Below are 14704 nucleotides of genomic sequence, written 5' to 3'. Positions count from 1 at the left end.
TACTTAAAACCATGTCGTATATTTTAACATCGGCATATCTTAATGCTATCTTAATTCACCTCATGTCTCTCCTGTTATTGGCTGCATAGTTTCGAAGAATCTGAAGTGATCCTTTGTTCGAACTCCCTCAAATGTTTCCAACAACACTCTACGTCCCGAACCACACAGGCGGTGAGGCTGCAGTTATTGTGCAGCGCTTGTTCTCCACGCTGCTAATGGCTTTATCTCAGTCACTTCAGTGAAAGAGAGTGTCACCGTTTCAATTAGGATCGGTGTGGAGTGTGCCTGCGTATGTGTGTGTGTGGTTTTTCTGTGTGCGCATTTTCTCATGTTGTGGGTATGTAGACATGATTATTAAGTCCAGAGGAGCTGCCGCCATTTAGGAATGTAGATCTCAGGGTGACGCTTTAGTTTTAGGATTTATAAAGAAGGCTTTTTGTTCATCTTTGAGAATTCACTGTTGAGTGTGTGTGTGTGTGTGTGTGTGCGTGCGTGTGTGTGTGTGTGTGTGTGTGTGTGTGTGTGCGTGTGCGTGCGTGTGTGTGCACACAAAGGTGGTCCTTGGATTTTAAGTAGATTGATAATAGCCCTCAGGCTCCAGCACTTTGAAAAGGTCATCTCTCCTCTTTGTGTGTGTGTGTGTGTGTGTTGCTTATGAGCGCTGATGTGTCGGTCTCTTTGAGTTCATGTGTGTGTTGGAGAGAATAAAGGGAAATGTGGGGCTTTGAGATAAGCAGGTCTACTCTGCAGCTTGGTAGGAGCGCCGTCCTCACACTTAACTGAGCACCTCACACTTAGCAGGAATATTTGGCATTGTCTACTGTTTAAAAAGAAAATTCATCTCTCTGAAAATTAGGATTTTAGACGACTGCCGTATTTCTGAAAACAAAGACAAAGAGAATCAAAACAGAAAGAACAATACTTATTGGTTCATGGATTATACATTTTGCAGCTCCTTACATGTTTTGTTGTGTATTCAGCGAAAACCAAACGAATAAAATTTGAGTTCACCAGAAAATGTATATTGATTTTACCGGTACGAGTTTCTGAAAGCACTAAAATGCTATTGTGAAAGATAAAAGTTGTGAACGATCACCTGCGAGACTGATTCTGGCAATGAAATGAAATGAAATGAAATGAAATTTTATTCGAACATGATACAAATATAAAAATAAAATAGTGCACAGTAACAAGAAGTGCATAAGAAAGAAGAGAAAATACAGATTTTTTTGTTTCAGTTAACATATCATGCTCAAAATGGGGTAGGAAGAAGTGAGAACTTATAAACTCCTACCCCCTAAACACTTGAAACTTTAGAGTCCTACTGTCATTAAAAAAATCAAAATCAAAGTGGCAGTCAGAAGTAACAGTTACTAATATTTACCTATACATTTTCCCATTTTATGCTGGTTTGTCTTTCTAAACCCTTACACCAAGTTATCTGCAATACACACCTTATTGCTTTCTGTCACCCATATGTGTATCTATTGAAAATTACCTCTTTGTACTTTCTTTTGAATTGTGTTAAACTATTGCTTTGTTTTAAATCTTCATGTAACTTGTTCCATAACTTTACACCTTTAATTGAATAAATAAACCAGAGTAGTTTTGTATCCACTGAATGTTGTCTTTTTCGTATGAGCAGATATAAAAATCTGCTTTTGTCGGGTTAAATGAAGCACATTTGTAGCCTCAAATGTTTTTTATGTTCCACATGAAATGTGCTGGAATTGCAAGCCTTAACAAAATAGGTTTTAATTCAATTATTTAATAGTCACTATTATCCAGTTGCAAATGATCAGTCTCTTTCTGTAAGGATAAAGGTGAAGAGGTCATCCACCCTTATGGACTTGGAGCCAAAGATAAATCTTCCAAATGCCAGTGAAAACATGGATAAAGCTGCACAGCAACTATAGGAATAATTTGCTTGCTCTAAAGCCAATAAAGATTTTTTAGTTAAGTATTGAGGAAGGTTTGAATAATATTTGACATTTCATTTACAATAAAATGTGACTGAAAACTTTTTGTTTTTAAATTGAGTCTCGTTCTACATCGTTTTTTACGAGATGCTCGTCTTATTTGCTGTAAGAAATCAACCTTTTGGTTAATATAAAAAGATTTGACATCGAAATCTGTCAGGGTATAACTGTGTCTTTAATGTATCGGCTCACTGGCAGTGGATCAGTGGACTCATCACTAGTGTTTTTATTAAAGATATTTTCTCCATGGCGTAAAGCTTTGAGATGTGAAGGCAGAAGGGATGAAAACAGGCCAACGTTCACCACGGTGTCTTTATGTAAATCCACATGTAGATCCAGAGCTCTGTCTGGATGCTATTTACTGCAATATGCAAAAAAAAACTAAATACACCGTTGCACCTGCTGCTCTACTTTATTCATCTCTTTACTTTCCCTTTCATCTTTGTGCCTCCTACTTCACAACCACTTTTGTTCCTATGTGTCTTATAAAGACTCTGTACTGTTCCCATTTCCCGTTCCTGGTGTTATCCGCTCTCCTCCTCCTCTGCTCCCGTGGCAAGCTCCCTCTTTTTTCTGTCATTAACTCTCCCCTGAGAAACCCTCATTTGATGTTTCGCACCTGGTGTCCTCCTTCAGTGCTCGCCTTTCAGATACTTCCTGAAGAGTAGGAAGGAGCAAATCAGAAAGACTGAGGAGCTGACATGAATTCCCAAGGCCAAAATGTCTGATTGAATTAGGAAAGGGCGGACAGGGTATGAATACCGTGGTAGGATTGATTTCTGATGGCTGTTTGTGCTTATGTCTCTGGGTTGGTGAGCTCTCACAGGCTTCCTATTCATAAAAAAAGTTGCACTGTATGCTGTGTCAGCAACAAGAAATGCTCCTGCAGTTTTCATCCTTAGCCGTAAGGCTGAAACAATTAATCGGATCAGTTGGATTAATCGCAGTGAATCAATTATTGAAATAATCGCCAATTAATTTAGTAATCGATTAATCGTTAACAAACTCAAAGATGAATTTCTGAAAAAACAACATTTTCAGAGCAGTAATTAAGTCAAAACTGTACAAAACATATCTGCATTTTGCATTTAAGATGAAAAGATCTTTGTCTGTCAACTCATCTGATGTGTAGCTTTAGCTTCACTTGGTTCAAAATCACTAAGGTAATGCTATATTGCAGCAAAATAATTTAATTCACATTGTTTAATGTGTTTATAATATTGTATTAAAAAAAGTTCAAGTTGTTTCAATTTTTTCAACTGGTTGAACTATCAGAATCATCGGTAGAATAATCTGTTAATAAAACAATAATTAGTTGCAGCCCAACTTAGCTGTTTTCTTTATAATGAAAGAAAAAAGTGTCCTCAAGCAGGTTTTCATTTAATGTAGTTTTCTTTCTATTTTTTCATCCTCTCTGAGTGGCTAAGGAAGTTGTCTGTCCTCATTTTCAGAGGTCCTTCCGTTCCTTCAGCAACGATGACCGCCATGTCATGGCGAAGCACTCCACCATCTACCCCTCCTCGCAGGAGCTGGAAGCCGTTCAGACGCTGGTGTCCACCGTCGAGTGCGCGCTCAAGCAGGTCGCCGATTGGCTGGATCAGAGCAGCGGCGATGCCCCCGACAGCAACTTCGACAGCCAACCAGCAGACAGCACAGAGGAGGACGATCCTGGTGAGGAGCCCAGGGAAGAAGCCGAGGAATCCAATGAGGGATACAGGTGAACGGAAAATACGCCTATTATACAACTAAGGTTTATGGTTATTATTTTTTAGCCACAGAAACTGTTTATGTCGGTAATGTAAAAAAAAAAAAAAGATGCTAACTAACATTTTCATCTCTAGATGCTCCCTGTTACGGTATGCCCTTATTGCAAAATCACTAATATTCTTTCATGACTTTTGATTTTGATGTGCCACCTGCAACATCATCAGTGCCCCCCATACATTCATGTTTTAAGAAACTTTCTTTAAGTGCTCCTGGTCTCTGTGTTTCAGCAGAGGGAGATAACTCTACAGCTTTTCAGTGTCTTGCCAGGCAGAGTCTTCATGGTTGAATATCTTCATGAATCTTTTTTTTTTTTTTTTTTTGTAGAAATGGTTCGCTAGTTCTCATTACAGTGCTGAATTGCTCTGTCTGATCTTATTTTGTCATATTAACTGCAAAGCAGTATTTTAATAATTTAATTATGCTGCCTGTAAGCTGATTATTATGTCAAGCAAGCAAGGTTCGACACGTTTTTTGAACAAAGCTGTTTACAAAGAGTACGGTTTTTCATTGTCAGACAGCAAAAAAATAATAACTTTCTGCAGAATATTTATTTTATATGATGAACAGTAGAGATGTGCTGATCAGGTTTTTTCCTGCCGATTCCGATCACCCATGAGGGCTGTGCGCTGCTTTACCTGCTATCTGATCCTCCATATGTCTTTTTTACTGCAGTGAGCCTCGATGTAGCCGAACTCCGTCAAGTATGACATTGTTTTTATGCCATATTAGATTTGTTGTGTTGATGCATTTTGACGTGCTTCAATTTTCCGCCGCAACACGCAAACTTCCCCATTCACTCAGTGCGTTATAGGATTTGTTGCTGCGCGTTTGCGCAGTGTGAAGTAAAGAGGAGACCAGCTTCACAGACAGGCTGTGAAATGAGAAGCAGGTAATCGGTTTGTGTGATCGGCAACACGAGACCGTGATCGGCAATACACTTTTTCACGGAAATCGGCCGATTATGATCGGTGGCCGATCGATCGGCACACCTCTAATGAACAGTTACAACCTGAGGCAAAGCTTTGATTTTTATTAAAGAAATTCCTATTTATGCTACTCTAATTGAAGATTATGTCGCGTTCCGACTTGCAGTAGATGACCTTTTTTACGTTTATTTGTGAAGCAGAGAGTCTGGCGGTGGTGGCATGCTCTGTGGAGTGATGAGGGTCGGTCTGGTGGCCAAAGGACTCCTGATCAAAGGCGACATGGACCTGGAACTGGTGCTGATGTGCAGAGACAAACCCACACAGACACTGCTGGACACTGTCTGTCACAATTTACCCACACAGATTCAGGTTAGAGACGCACTCTGACCCTTTCATACACACAAGTACGCATACCAGTACTGCTGTCACTGGTATTTTCTTTCCCGCAGCAGGTCCAAAATTTTCCTTCGACATGCACACACTAGAATTGAATTTAATTCTCCTTTTGAATGTGAAGAAAAGACAATTAAGGTTTTTGTAAAGCATTTCTTACTGGAAGAATTTAAGCAAGCTGAACAGGGTTCCAGATTTATTTATTTATTTTTGTACTTTTCTGTCTCTGTTTGCCAGCGTTCGCTGTGCTGTGAGCAGAAAAGCTCTGTGGGTGTTGGTGTGAGCATAAGTAGGCACGACGCAGCAATATCGTCAAGTGTGAAGTTGAGAGGTGTCATGTCCATGTGTCACATTTCCTCATTAACAAGTCATGGCTCTGAAGTGAAGCTCCTGACAATTATCCAGGGATTAACTCACACAGGGACACAACAAACAATCACAGCAAAGCTCTTATTTTATTTTGTTTAAATGCTTTATGTCTTCTTTTACAAATGGAATAGAAAAAACTCACAAATTATCCACAATTCAAACAGTGCTTTAACTTAATTATTCTTGTCCGATTAAACTTAGCTCCTGTTTGCAAGTAGGTGATATCATTTATTAGCATTTGTCTATAAGACATATGGGGGAAACTCTTCATTTTGAACAGGGCCAATAAACTCTGCCTGCTAGGTTCACTATTATCTCCTGAGAGTGGGACTAGTCACATTTTTCTCTCCTGTGGGTGTGTGGAAACGAGCAAGAAGTCTCATATCTGAGATTTTGATTTTCTCCTCAGAGCCACATGGCCACTTGTGAGTCATTGCTCACTTTGACAGTGGCTGTAGCACTCAGAAAGAAACACTTGTTTTACGCACAGAAAGATTTACAATGAAAACTGCAAGTTTGCTTTAACGCCACAATGTAAACAAGAACCTAACTGATCCCTTTGGTATCACTGATGTTTCTGGTGATTTTGCACCTGATATTTAAAGTATTACAAACATGTGACATCACAATCACAAATGTCTGTTGTGATTTTATGTAATGTAGCAGCAGTGTATGAAAGTTGGCCCTCAAGTCCTTTATGTTTTGGATTTGTTCCTGGCTCTACTCTCCTGGTTCAGTACCAGGCCTTATTCAAGTGTTCAGATCAGCTGAGTTGGATCATTGAAATCTGTAAGAAGCATGCAGAACGTTAATCCTCGAGGGCTAAACCTGCTGGACACCACATCTGACAGAACAACACGTAGCAGTACTGCATAACTGTATGTGAAAAGAAAGTGATACCTTTTACTTTTCCGACTCTGAATAAAATCTAGTACAGTTTCTTTCCAAAGTTCTCTAATTGGTAAACAGACTCCACCTGCTGTGTTTTAATCTTAGCAGTTTTTTTTTCAGGAACTATAAACAAACAGCCTCATGAGCCCAAACAACTTTTTAGCAAAACAAGCATGTAGGAAAACTAACAGTGCATTTCACTGTACATTTATGAAACGTGGTGCGGTGATGGCATCATTCATTGTCGATGCTTTTCCTCTACAAGGTCAAAGACGCTTCCAGATAATGCACTACTTTATGCTGGTCTGGGCAATGGTGGGCAAATGAAAAGCACTGATGTTTGTGGTTACAAATGTGACAAAGTTGGACAAGTTTCTTTCCTGTTATACTTTTGGTTTTGTATCCGAGTCAGCTGACTCGGATACATTTTGCGTCAGCTTTTATTCATCTCGTGCCCTCGGCCCTCAACCATTTGTTTTTGTCCACTAACCCACGGCAGAAGCTGACAGAGGAGAAGTACGAGGTCTCAAGCTCTCTGCCTGAGGCGGCCATCCTGGTACAAACTACAGCGGATCCGAAGCTTAAGCTGAAGATCACCCTCACCTCACCCGCCATGAGGGAAGATGACGATCTCGAGGAGGAGGAGGAAGAAGAGGAGGAAGGCGAAGGGGAGGAAGAGGAGCCGGAGAACGGGGAGGACGGAGAAGAGGTGGCGGAGCAGGCAGAAGCGGAGGCAGAGGTTGTAGAGGAGGAGCAGGAACAGGAAGATGGTGAAGGTACGAACCCTGAATTGGGAAGGTATTCGTTTTTATTATTTTCTAAGGTTGACCTCCCGTACTCACACAATTTTTTTTTTTCTGTGCTAAATGTGCGTCTTGTGAAACCTAATTGTTTTTGTTCTTAAACAAGAGTTTTGAACTCATTAACTGATGATGACACAAGACAAGACAGGAACAGGCAGGAGTGAGTTGAGTAAAAATCATTATTGGAAAACACATCTTTGTAGTGATTACTTAAGTCTGAACACAGACGTTTTAAGTTATTAATTTATTAAGATAAAAAAATATATCATTATTGTTTTGATTAATTTAAACAATAGTGTCACACACAAGAACTTGACACAAAAAATGTGAGAAACCAGATACAAATTGCATGGTTGAAAACATAAAACTGCCAATCTAAGCTGTTATAATAAGACAAGCACGCTTTAGATGAAAAAAAACCCATCCCTAAGTGTTTTGGGAGTTGTTTACACAAGCCTACCACTTCCTTTCTTGTTATTTTGCAAGGTCAATAGGTGTGCAAAATAAATGTCAGCATATTAATCATATTAATTTGCTCACAACTTCAGAAAACACTGAGATGTTGCAAGGTCTAGTTTCAGACCTCTCCAACTGTCTTCTGTCAAGTGAAGAGTATCCTGGTGAAAACGTGACCCCAGCGCTCTGTCAGTTTAGTGTCGGCCCAGTCGTCTTGTGTGCTGACCTTAGACCTGCTTTTCCAAGCGAGTCTGACCGTACTGCAGGGTGTTCAGATAAAATGTAGCTGTTGACTGAGTTTTAAAGCAAAACTTCAAGAGTGGAGAAAGAAATAAACCAGCACCGGAGTCCTGAGGGAGATACACTCCAACCTTTAAAAAAATATATATATATATATTAAAAACAAATTAAGGTTGAATTGAAGTTCAGAAGGCATGCCTGTGCTATCTCGCTGAGGACTCATCTCGTGTTTGGTGCTCCAACAACCTGCTTTCATGGCAAGCAGAGGCTGGTTATAATTAGTCTTGGTTAGCTGGGGAAAGCAAGGCCAGCAGGCCAGTGAAATCAATAACCGAGAAGCAGCGGCATCAAGCTCGCCCATCCATCGCGTGGCTCCTGTCCAACGAGACATTCGGCTCTCACAGAGGGATGAGAGATGGCGCGAAGGTTAGTTGTACATCATTCCCAGGCCTCAACGAGACGGAGAGAACGGCTCACATCCCCCCCCCCCCCTACACACACACACACACACACACACACACACACACACACACACGCAAACACACGGTCATATTTTTCAGCTGATAAATAAACATGCCCGTCTTACTGGATCTAATCTCTTAGATTTATAAAGAGCATATTTTAAGATGACTGGGCCTAATATTTCCCCCCATTATTAAGTTGTGTTCATGGTGCGAGATATATATATATAAAAAAGACACATATTCAGGGATGATGATCACATTAAGCACAAGTGAAACTATAACTGTCAAGTGCAGATGTTATTTTCATGCTGTTTTCATGATGTATAGATGTAACAATATATACTTAATTTAATATATCAGGCTGATGCACTTCTATTACCTAACTTTAGATTTAGATTTTAAGTAATGAAGGTACATCTCAGGTGGTAAAAATGTTTTCAAAAAGTGAAATGTATACATTACACAGAGATACTGTTACTTCTGATTATGACAGCTTATAGCTGTTATAAACCCTAAAATCGGATTTTCAGACAATCACATTACGTTCAACCAAACAAATGAGATAATAATACAACTACGTCATCACCTGCTGACTTCAACTAGAGAGTAAGCCATAAGAGGTCATTGCTGAAGTAACTAACTGTGTCCAAGCATACTGAGGGAAAATTAAGTGGAAGAAACCAGAGGTATCATCAGAAGCGTCTTACATGGGCTAAGGAGAAAAAGAGCACGGCTGAGGTTTAGTCTTTTATTTTTAGATGAAAATACATTCTGCATTTTATTTGAAAATCAGTCAGAGAATCCTTGTTGCTCGACGTCCAGTGCGAAGTTTCCACAGCCTGTGATGATTGTGAGTGCCATGTCATCTGCTGCTGTTGGTCTACTCAAGCTCGTACATCCGTCTGCCAGAAGACTGTAGGCCGATCCATGCTCTCGTCTGCTGACAAGCCATTGAAGATGCTGATTTAATTTTCCAGCAGGACTTAAACACCTGCTCACCTCTAGAAGTAGCAATACCTAGCTCATTGACCACGATATCACTGTGCTTTATTGGCCAGCAAGTTAGCCTGATCCAAACCCCACAGAGAATCTCTGAAGTGTTGTCAAGAGGAAGATCAGACATCAGATCCAACAATGCTGGCGACCTAAAGGCCGCCGGCTGATCGCCTCGGTGCCATGCCACATTGAAGCAACAATTCATGCAAAAAGATCCCCGAGCAAGAGTTTCTGCTCACAGTGGGCTGAAATTTATGCTCTAAAAATCTTTGTCTTATTGGCTTTTCCATTTATTGTCAAACTTAAGCCTCACAATTAACGGAAATGAACACTTTTGGAAAGGCTTTTATATCAGTTCAACTTTTTTGAATGGAATTACTGGAGGAAATGAACATTTCAGCAGTCAAATTTATTGACATGCACCTTTTGTAGCTGCGTTGTTCATTAATATTTGGTTGAAAATAACTCCTGTGTGCACACTTACATGTTTTCGTGCAGTCTTGGTGATCAGTTGCTCAGCACGGCCACAGAGGCAGGAGGGACAGAGAATTAGCTGAGACGCGACAGGGAAGGGAAGGATTTTTTTTTTTGATTTTTAATGAGACTGAGAGCTTCAGAAACACTGTGGGTGATAATGATAAAAGAGGTAGCAGCCAACAGAGAGTTTGCAAGAATTGTGGGAGGACAAGCTTCAGCAGAAAGATTATAATGATCCACTAGCAGTGGCAGAAGAGTCCCAGTTGCAGCTGGTGTAACATAGTTAATATTGTATAGAATTCCACTTGTCATTACTTCCCAGTTTGGGTTCATGTGTAAAGGGTGAAACAGCACCCCCTCCTGGTGGTTGGCAGGGTTAAATATAGTGAACGCAAACATCTCGTTGCCAGTTCATGAGAGATGGGCGCGAGGTAGGTTCACTGAGTTTAACGCTCCAGTAAAATGCTATGTTAGCTTGTTGCTAACATGAAATGCTATCCCTCGTAAGGTGCTGAACCCGCTGTGATGAACCCGATTCCTGATCAGTCCATATTCTGTTTCGCACAGGTACATGTTGTTTTATTTCTTTGTAGTTTCTGTCCAATATTAATGTGTTAAATACGGCTGTTGGCCAGTTCATGAGAGATGGGCGCGAGGTGCTGAACCCGCTGTGATGAACCCGATTCCTGATCAGTCCATATTCTGTTTCGCACAGATAAACGACGTTTCATCTCATCCTGTCTCCTGGCCCTTATTCACACAACGCAGAACTGATTTATGCTGATCGATCAGAATTACCGAGGTTACATTGGTGCCGTGACCCGTTCAACTACGCCAGCGCGGGTGGGTGCGTCTACTTCCTGGAACGCGGGCTGCGACTACTTCCCGGCGCCTCGGCGGATTGGTTCGGTTATCAGACACGGTGCTGATAACGTTCCGTGTGGACTCTTTGCCGCTTCGGTAGTGTAGCGGTGGTCATTTAGTTTTTAAAAAAATATTATTTTACCCGTTTTGTGTCGTTGTGCAGAGCTAATGTGTGGCTGCGCTGTAGTCATAACCGGAGTTTTTTTTTTTTCTTTCTTTCTTTTCTTTCTTTGCTCTCTCTGTGAGGGAGGGGCACTTTGAGACGAAATTAGTTTGAATGTTTTTACAGCTTTTTCACTCGGGTTTACTAATTGATTTGTTGAAAGTGCACTTGGCCCCTGTGTTTAATTTATAAGTGCTCAAGATTTTTATTTTTTTGCTTTTGATCAGTAAGTACCGAGTTATGGATAGCAACAATTCTTTTGGAAGGGGAAGGGGGTTTGGAATGTTTACTCCTATGCCTTCAGTTGCTAGAGGTAGGGGTTTGTTTTTGAATACCCCAGAAGCATCCACACCAAAACCAAATTTTGTTCATTTGGGTGAAAGAGTTAACAACACTGTTGATGCTCCACAATGTGATGTTGATGACAGGCTTTTGAGTGACATAGCTTCAAGAATTGGAGTATCTATAGGTGAAAGTATTGCATCTTGCATTGAGACCCGGTTGAGTAATACAGTGGGTCCAGGGATGGTTGGAGCTACAACTAACGATTCTGCCATGTTAAATGTTATTGTTCGCCCTGAAGTGAAAGAACCCGTGAGTTTTAAAGGGGATCATGACACATGTTCAGTCCAAGAGTGGGAGGTTATGATGTTATCTTATATGAGAAAGAAAAGCATTCCTGTGGCTGAACAGGCTGATGAGGTTATGTCTAAGCTGATGGGGAGGGCACATGAAGTGGTTAGAGTTGGCATACGCAGTAAGCCAGTTTTAAATCTGACTGCAGGACCTGAGCCCATTTTTGAGATACTGAAGCAGCACTTCAGTGATACCAGGTCCTCTAGTTTGCCCTTAGCGGACTTTTATGCTACTGTGCCCCACCCTGACGAACATCCCTTTGACTATTGGCTGAGACTCAACAAAGCTTTGGATGTGACAGAGGACTGTTTAAAGAGACAAAATAAGGCTTTTGACTCTCTGTCCTGTGATCTAGCTGCCATGTTTATCCAGAACTGCCCTGATCCTGAACTGTCGCTCATATTCAAATGTCGGCAGCTGAAAGACTGGACGGTGGCTGACATTCACGAGAAGCTTGTAGAACACAGCAGAAATCGCAAGCGGCTAACCAAACACAGTATGTCAAGTTTCCTGTCTTCCCAGCACCAGGAAGTCACCTCCTCTGTGCAAAGTGCGACACTCAGTACTGAAGTACTACCTCCAGCTGCTGGTGTTGCACCGCCTATTGGAAAGTCAGCTGAGAGCTCGCCAGATCGACTGGACCGGGTCATCGCTCTACTCGAACGTGTTCTGGAGCAGCAGCCACAACAGCATAAGTTACAAAGTAGGTTCAGTGTACACACCCAGAAGAACCAGCTGACGAAAGTAAAGCCTGCTGTACCTTGTGCTGTGTGCAGCGATGGTGGACACACTACTCAGTACCACTGCAGATCCAACCATTTGTGCTTTGGTTGTTTTGCACCTGACCACATCCGAGCAGAGTGTCCAGGGACTGTGGTGAGGAAGCCTAGGAGCGATAAGCAGGTGGTGCAGTCTCAGGAAAACTGACTGGCCTACATGTGGTGGGGGCAAGTGTTGGGCCTAAAAGTGATCCCCCTGTTCCAAATGTTGAAGATGACATGGAGTCTGTATGTCAAAGTGCATGTGAAGTGAGAGAAATGGGATATACACCAATATTCCAAAACATTCAGAGACTCAAACAGCATGAGAACTTGTTTTATGAAGATGTGACACTGGGAGGAGTGGTTACAGTTAGAGCCTTGCTGGATAGCGGGTCGATGGCGTGCACACTGAGCTCTAAAGTAATACCTCAGCTGTTACATCGGGATGTTTTAAGGAGCCCCGCCCTTGAGCCGACAGCCACTGTGTTGATTGGGTGTGGGGGGTCCAGGACCTTACCTTCTGGCATGTGCGATCTGGAGATGGGTCTTTATGACTGCAAAGTGATTGTCCCTACATTGATTGTTGAGAACCAAAATGAAGAACTGATTGTTGGCAGTAACCTGTTGAGATACATTATTAACAGGTTTAAGATGAGTCAGGATCACCAGGACCCCACAGCACTCGGTGACAGTAGTGATGCACAGCAGAAACTGCTAGGCTTGTTGGCAAAGGTGGAAGCTGCCGATGAAGACATCTGTGATGCAGTTGGAACTGTCAAAATCAAGCGAGCTGTTACTCTTGAACCCATGACAGAGCATCTGATTTGGGGCAAGTTGCCACAAGTGAATAATCTGTTGGCTGGGTGTGCTGTTGTGGTGGAGCCAACAACAGCAAGATCAAAACCGAGAACAGTCTTGGTGGGGAGGTCAGTGTCAATTCTAAGAGCAGATGGGTGGCTCCCACTAAAGGTCATTAATCCATCAGACAAGCCGGTTACTTTGAGACGTAATGCTAAATTGGCTGATGTGTGTACTTGTGATTCAGTGGAGATGTTTGCTGGTTCCCAACTCGGCATCCATCAACAAATACAAGTGCCGTTGGACAACAGTACAAAACACAGCCTCGTCTCAGAGGACTCCACCTTGCCAGATCATCCTCACCTTGTGACACCATGCACAGTTGACACCCCTCAGGCAAGGCTAAGAGAACTGGGACTGTCAGATGTGGATATTGAGTCATGTGACGTCTCCCCTGAATATAAGGCTAAACTGGGTGAGCTCATTGTTCAGTACCAGTCGATCTTCTCAAGGGACAAGCTGGATTGTGGTAAAGCCACTGATTTTCTACATCGCATCAGAATCATGGATGAGAAACCATTCCGATTACCATGTAGGCGTATACCACCAACCCAGTATGAAAAATTGAGAGAGGCATTGGATGAGATGGAGGAGCGTGACATCATACGAAAGTCTAGCAGTGAGTTTGCATCTCCCTTGGTGATCGTGTGGAAGAAGTCTGGTGACTTACGGATCTGTAATGATTTCCGATGGATCAATGCACGCACTGTCAAGGATGCACACCCACTTCCTCATCCAGCTGATGCTCTAGCAGCCTTGGGGGGCAATGCCTTTTTCTCAACCATGGATTTGACCTCTGGCTATTACAATGTCGAAGTGCATGAGGCTGACCGAAAATACACTGCCTTTTCATCGCCATTTGGATTGTATGAGTATAATCGGATGCCTCAGGGACTGTGTAATAGTCCAGCAACATTCATGAGAATGATGCTAAACATCTTCGGAGACCAGAACTTCATGAGCTTGTTGTGCTATCTGGATGATGTCTTGGTGTTTGCTCCAACAGAAGACCTAGCGCTGGAGCGTCTACACATGGTCTTCCAGAGACTCCAGAACCATAACCTCAAGCTCGCCCCAAAGAAATGTCATTTTCTGAGGAGGTCAGTGAAGTTCCTCGGTCATGTCATCAGCATAGATGGGATCCAGTCTGACCCTGATAAAGTGACTGCCATCACCACTATTACTGAGTCAGACCTTATGGAGGTTGGCACGAATATTCCCTCACAGAGAAGGATCCGTTCCTTCCTTGGCATGGTAGTTTACTACCAGCAATTTATTGAGGGGTGTTCGGCTATGGCCAAACCATTGTTTCGGCTAATCTCATGCTCTAAAGGTCCGCGTGGAGGAGGGAGAAAACGCCGCCAAATCCGCAAACAGCTCCGTGCTGAGGATTGGACTGAAGATTGTCGGCAGGCGTTCCATCAGCTGAAGCAGGGTTTGCTAGATTGTGTGGTGCTGGCCCACCCAAACTTCAGTGAGCCCTTCCTCCTGTCTGTGGATGCTTCTACTGACGGACTTGGTGCAGTCCTGTCACAAGTACCTGCTGGTGGTTCAACAGCCAGACCGATTGCTTTTGCAAGTAAATCGCTAAGTTATGCCCAATCTAAGTATCCTGCACACCGACTGGAATTCTTCGCATTAAAATGGGCAGTGTGTGACAA

General features: G+C 42.3%; 1 protein-coding gene across 4 annotated transcripts in view; it reads left to right on the top strand.

Moving 5' to 3' along the window:
- strbp (spermatid perinuclear RNA binding protein) overlaps positions 1-14704 on the top strand; it is an 86992-nt gene that overhangs the window by 50399 nt on the left and 21889 nt on the right. For 3 of the 4 annotated variants that reach the window (XM_088011002.1, XM_088011003.1, XM_014993885.2), the window contains 3 exons: positions 3431-3696; positions 4870-5041; positions 6825-7101. In XM_088011002.1, coding sequence (XP_087867128.1) covers positions 3431-3696; positions 4870-5041; positions 6825-7101 — 715 coding nt within the window. The remainder of the gene's footprint in view (positions 1-3430; positions 3697-4869; positions 5042-6824; positions 7102-14704) is intronic. The other variant, XM_088011004.1, reaches the window with a different exon arrangement.

The sequence above is a fragment of the Poecilia mexicana genome, unplaced genomic scaffold, assembly GCF_051168715.1.
Source record: "Poecilia mexicana isolate PSO_F unplaced genomic scaffold, ASM5116871v1 scaffold_12, whole genome shotgun sequence".
Lineage (NCBI taxonomy): Eukaryota > Metazoa > Chordata > Actinopteri > Cyprinodontiformes > Poeciliidae > Poecilia > Poecilia mexicana.
Note: the sequence above shows the minus strand (reverse complement) of the source record. Positions and strands in the feature narration are given on the sequence as shown.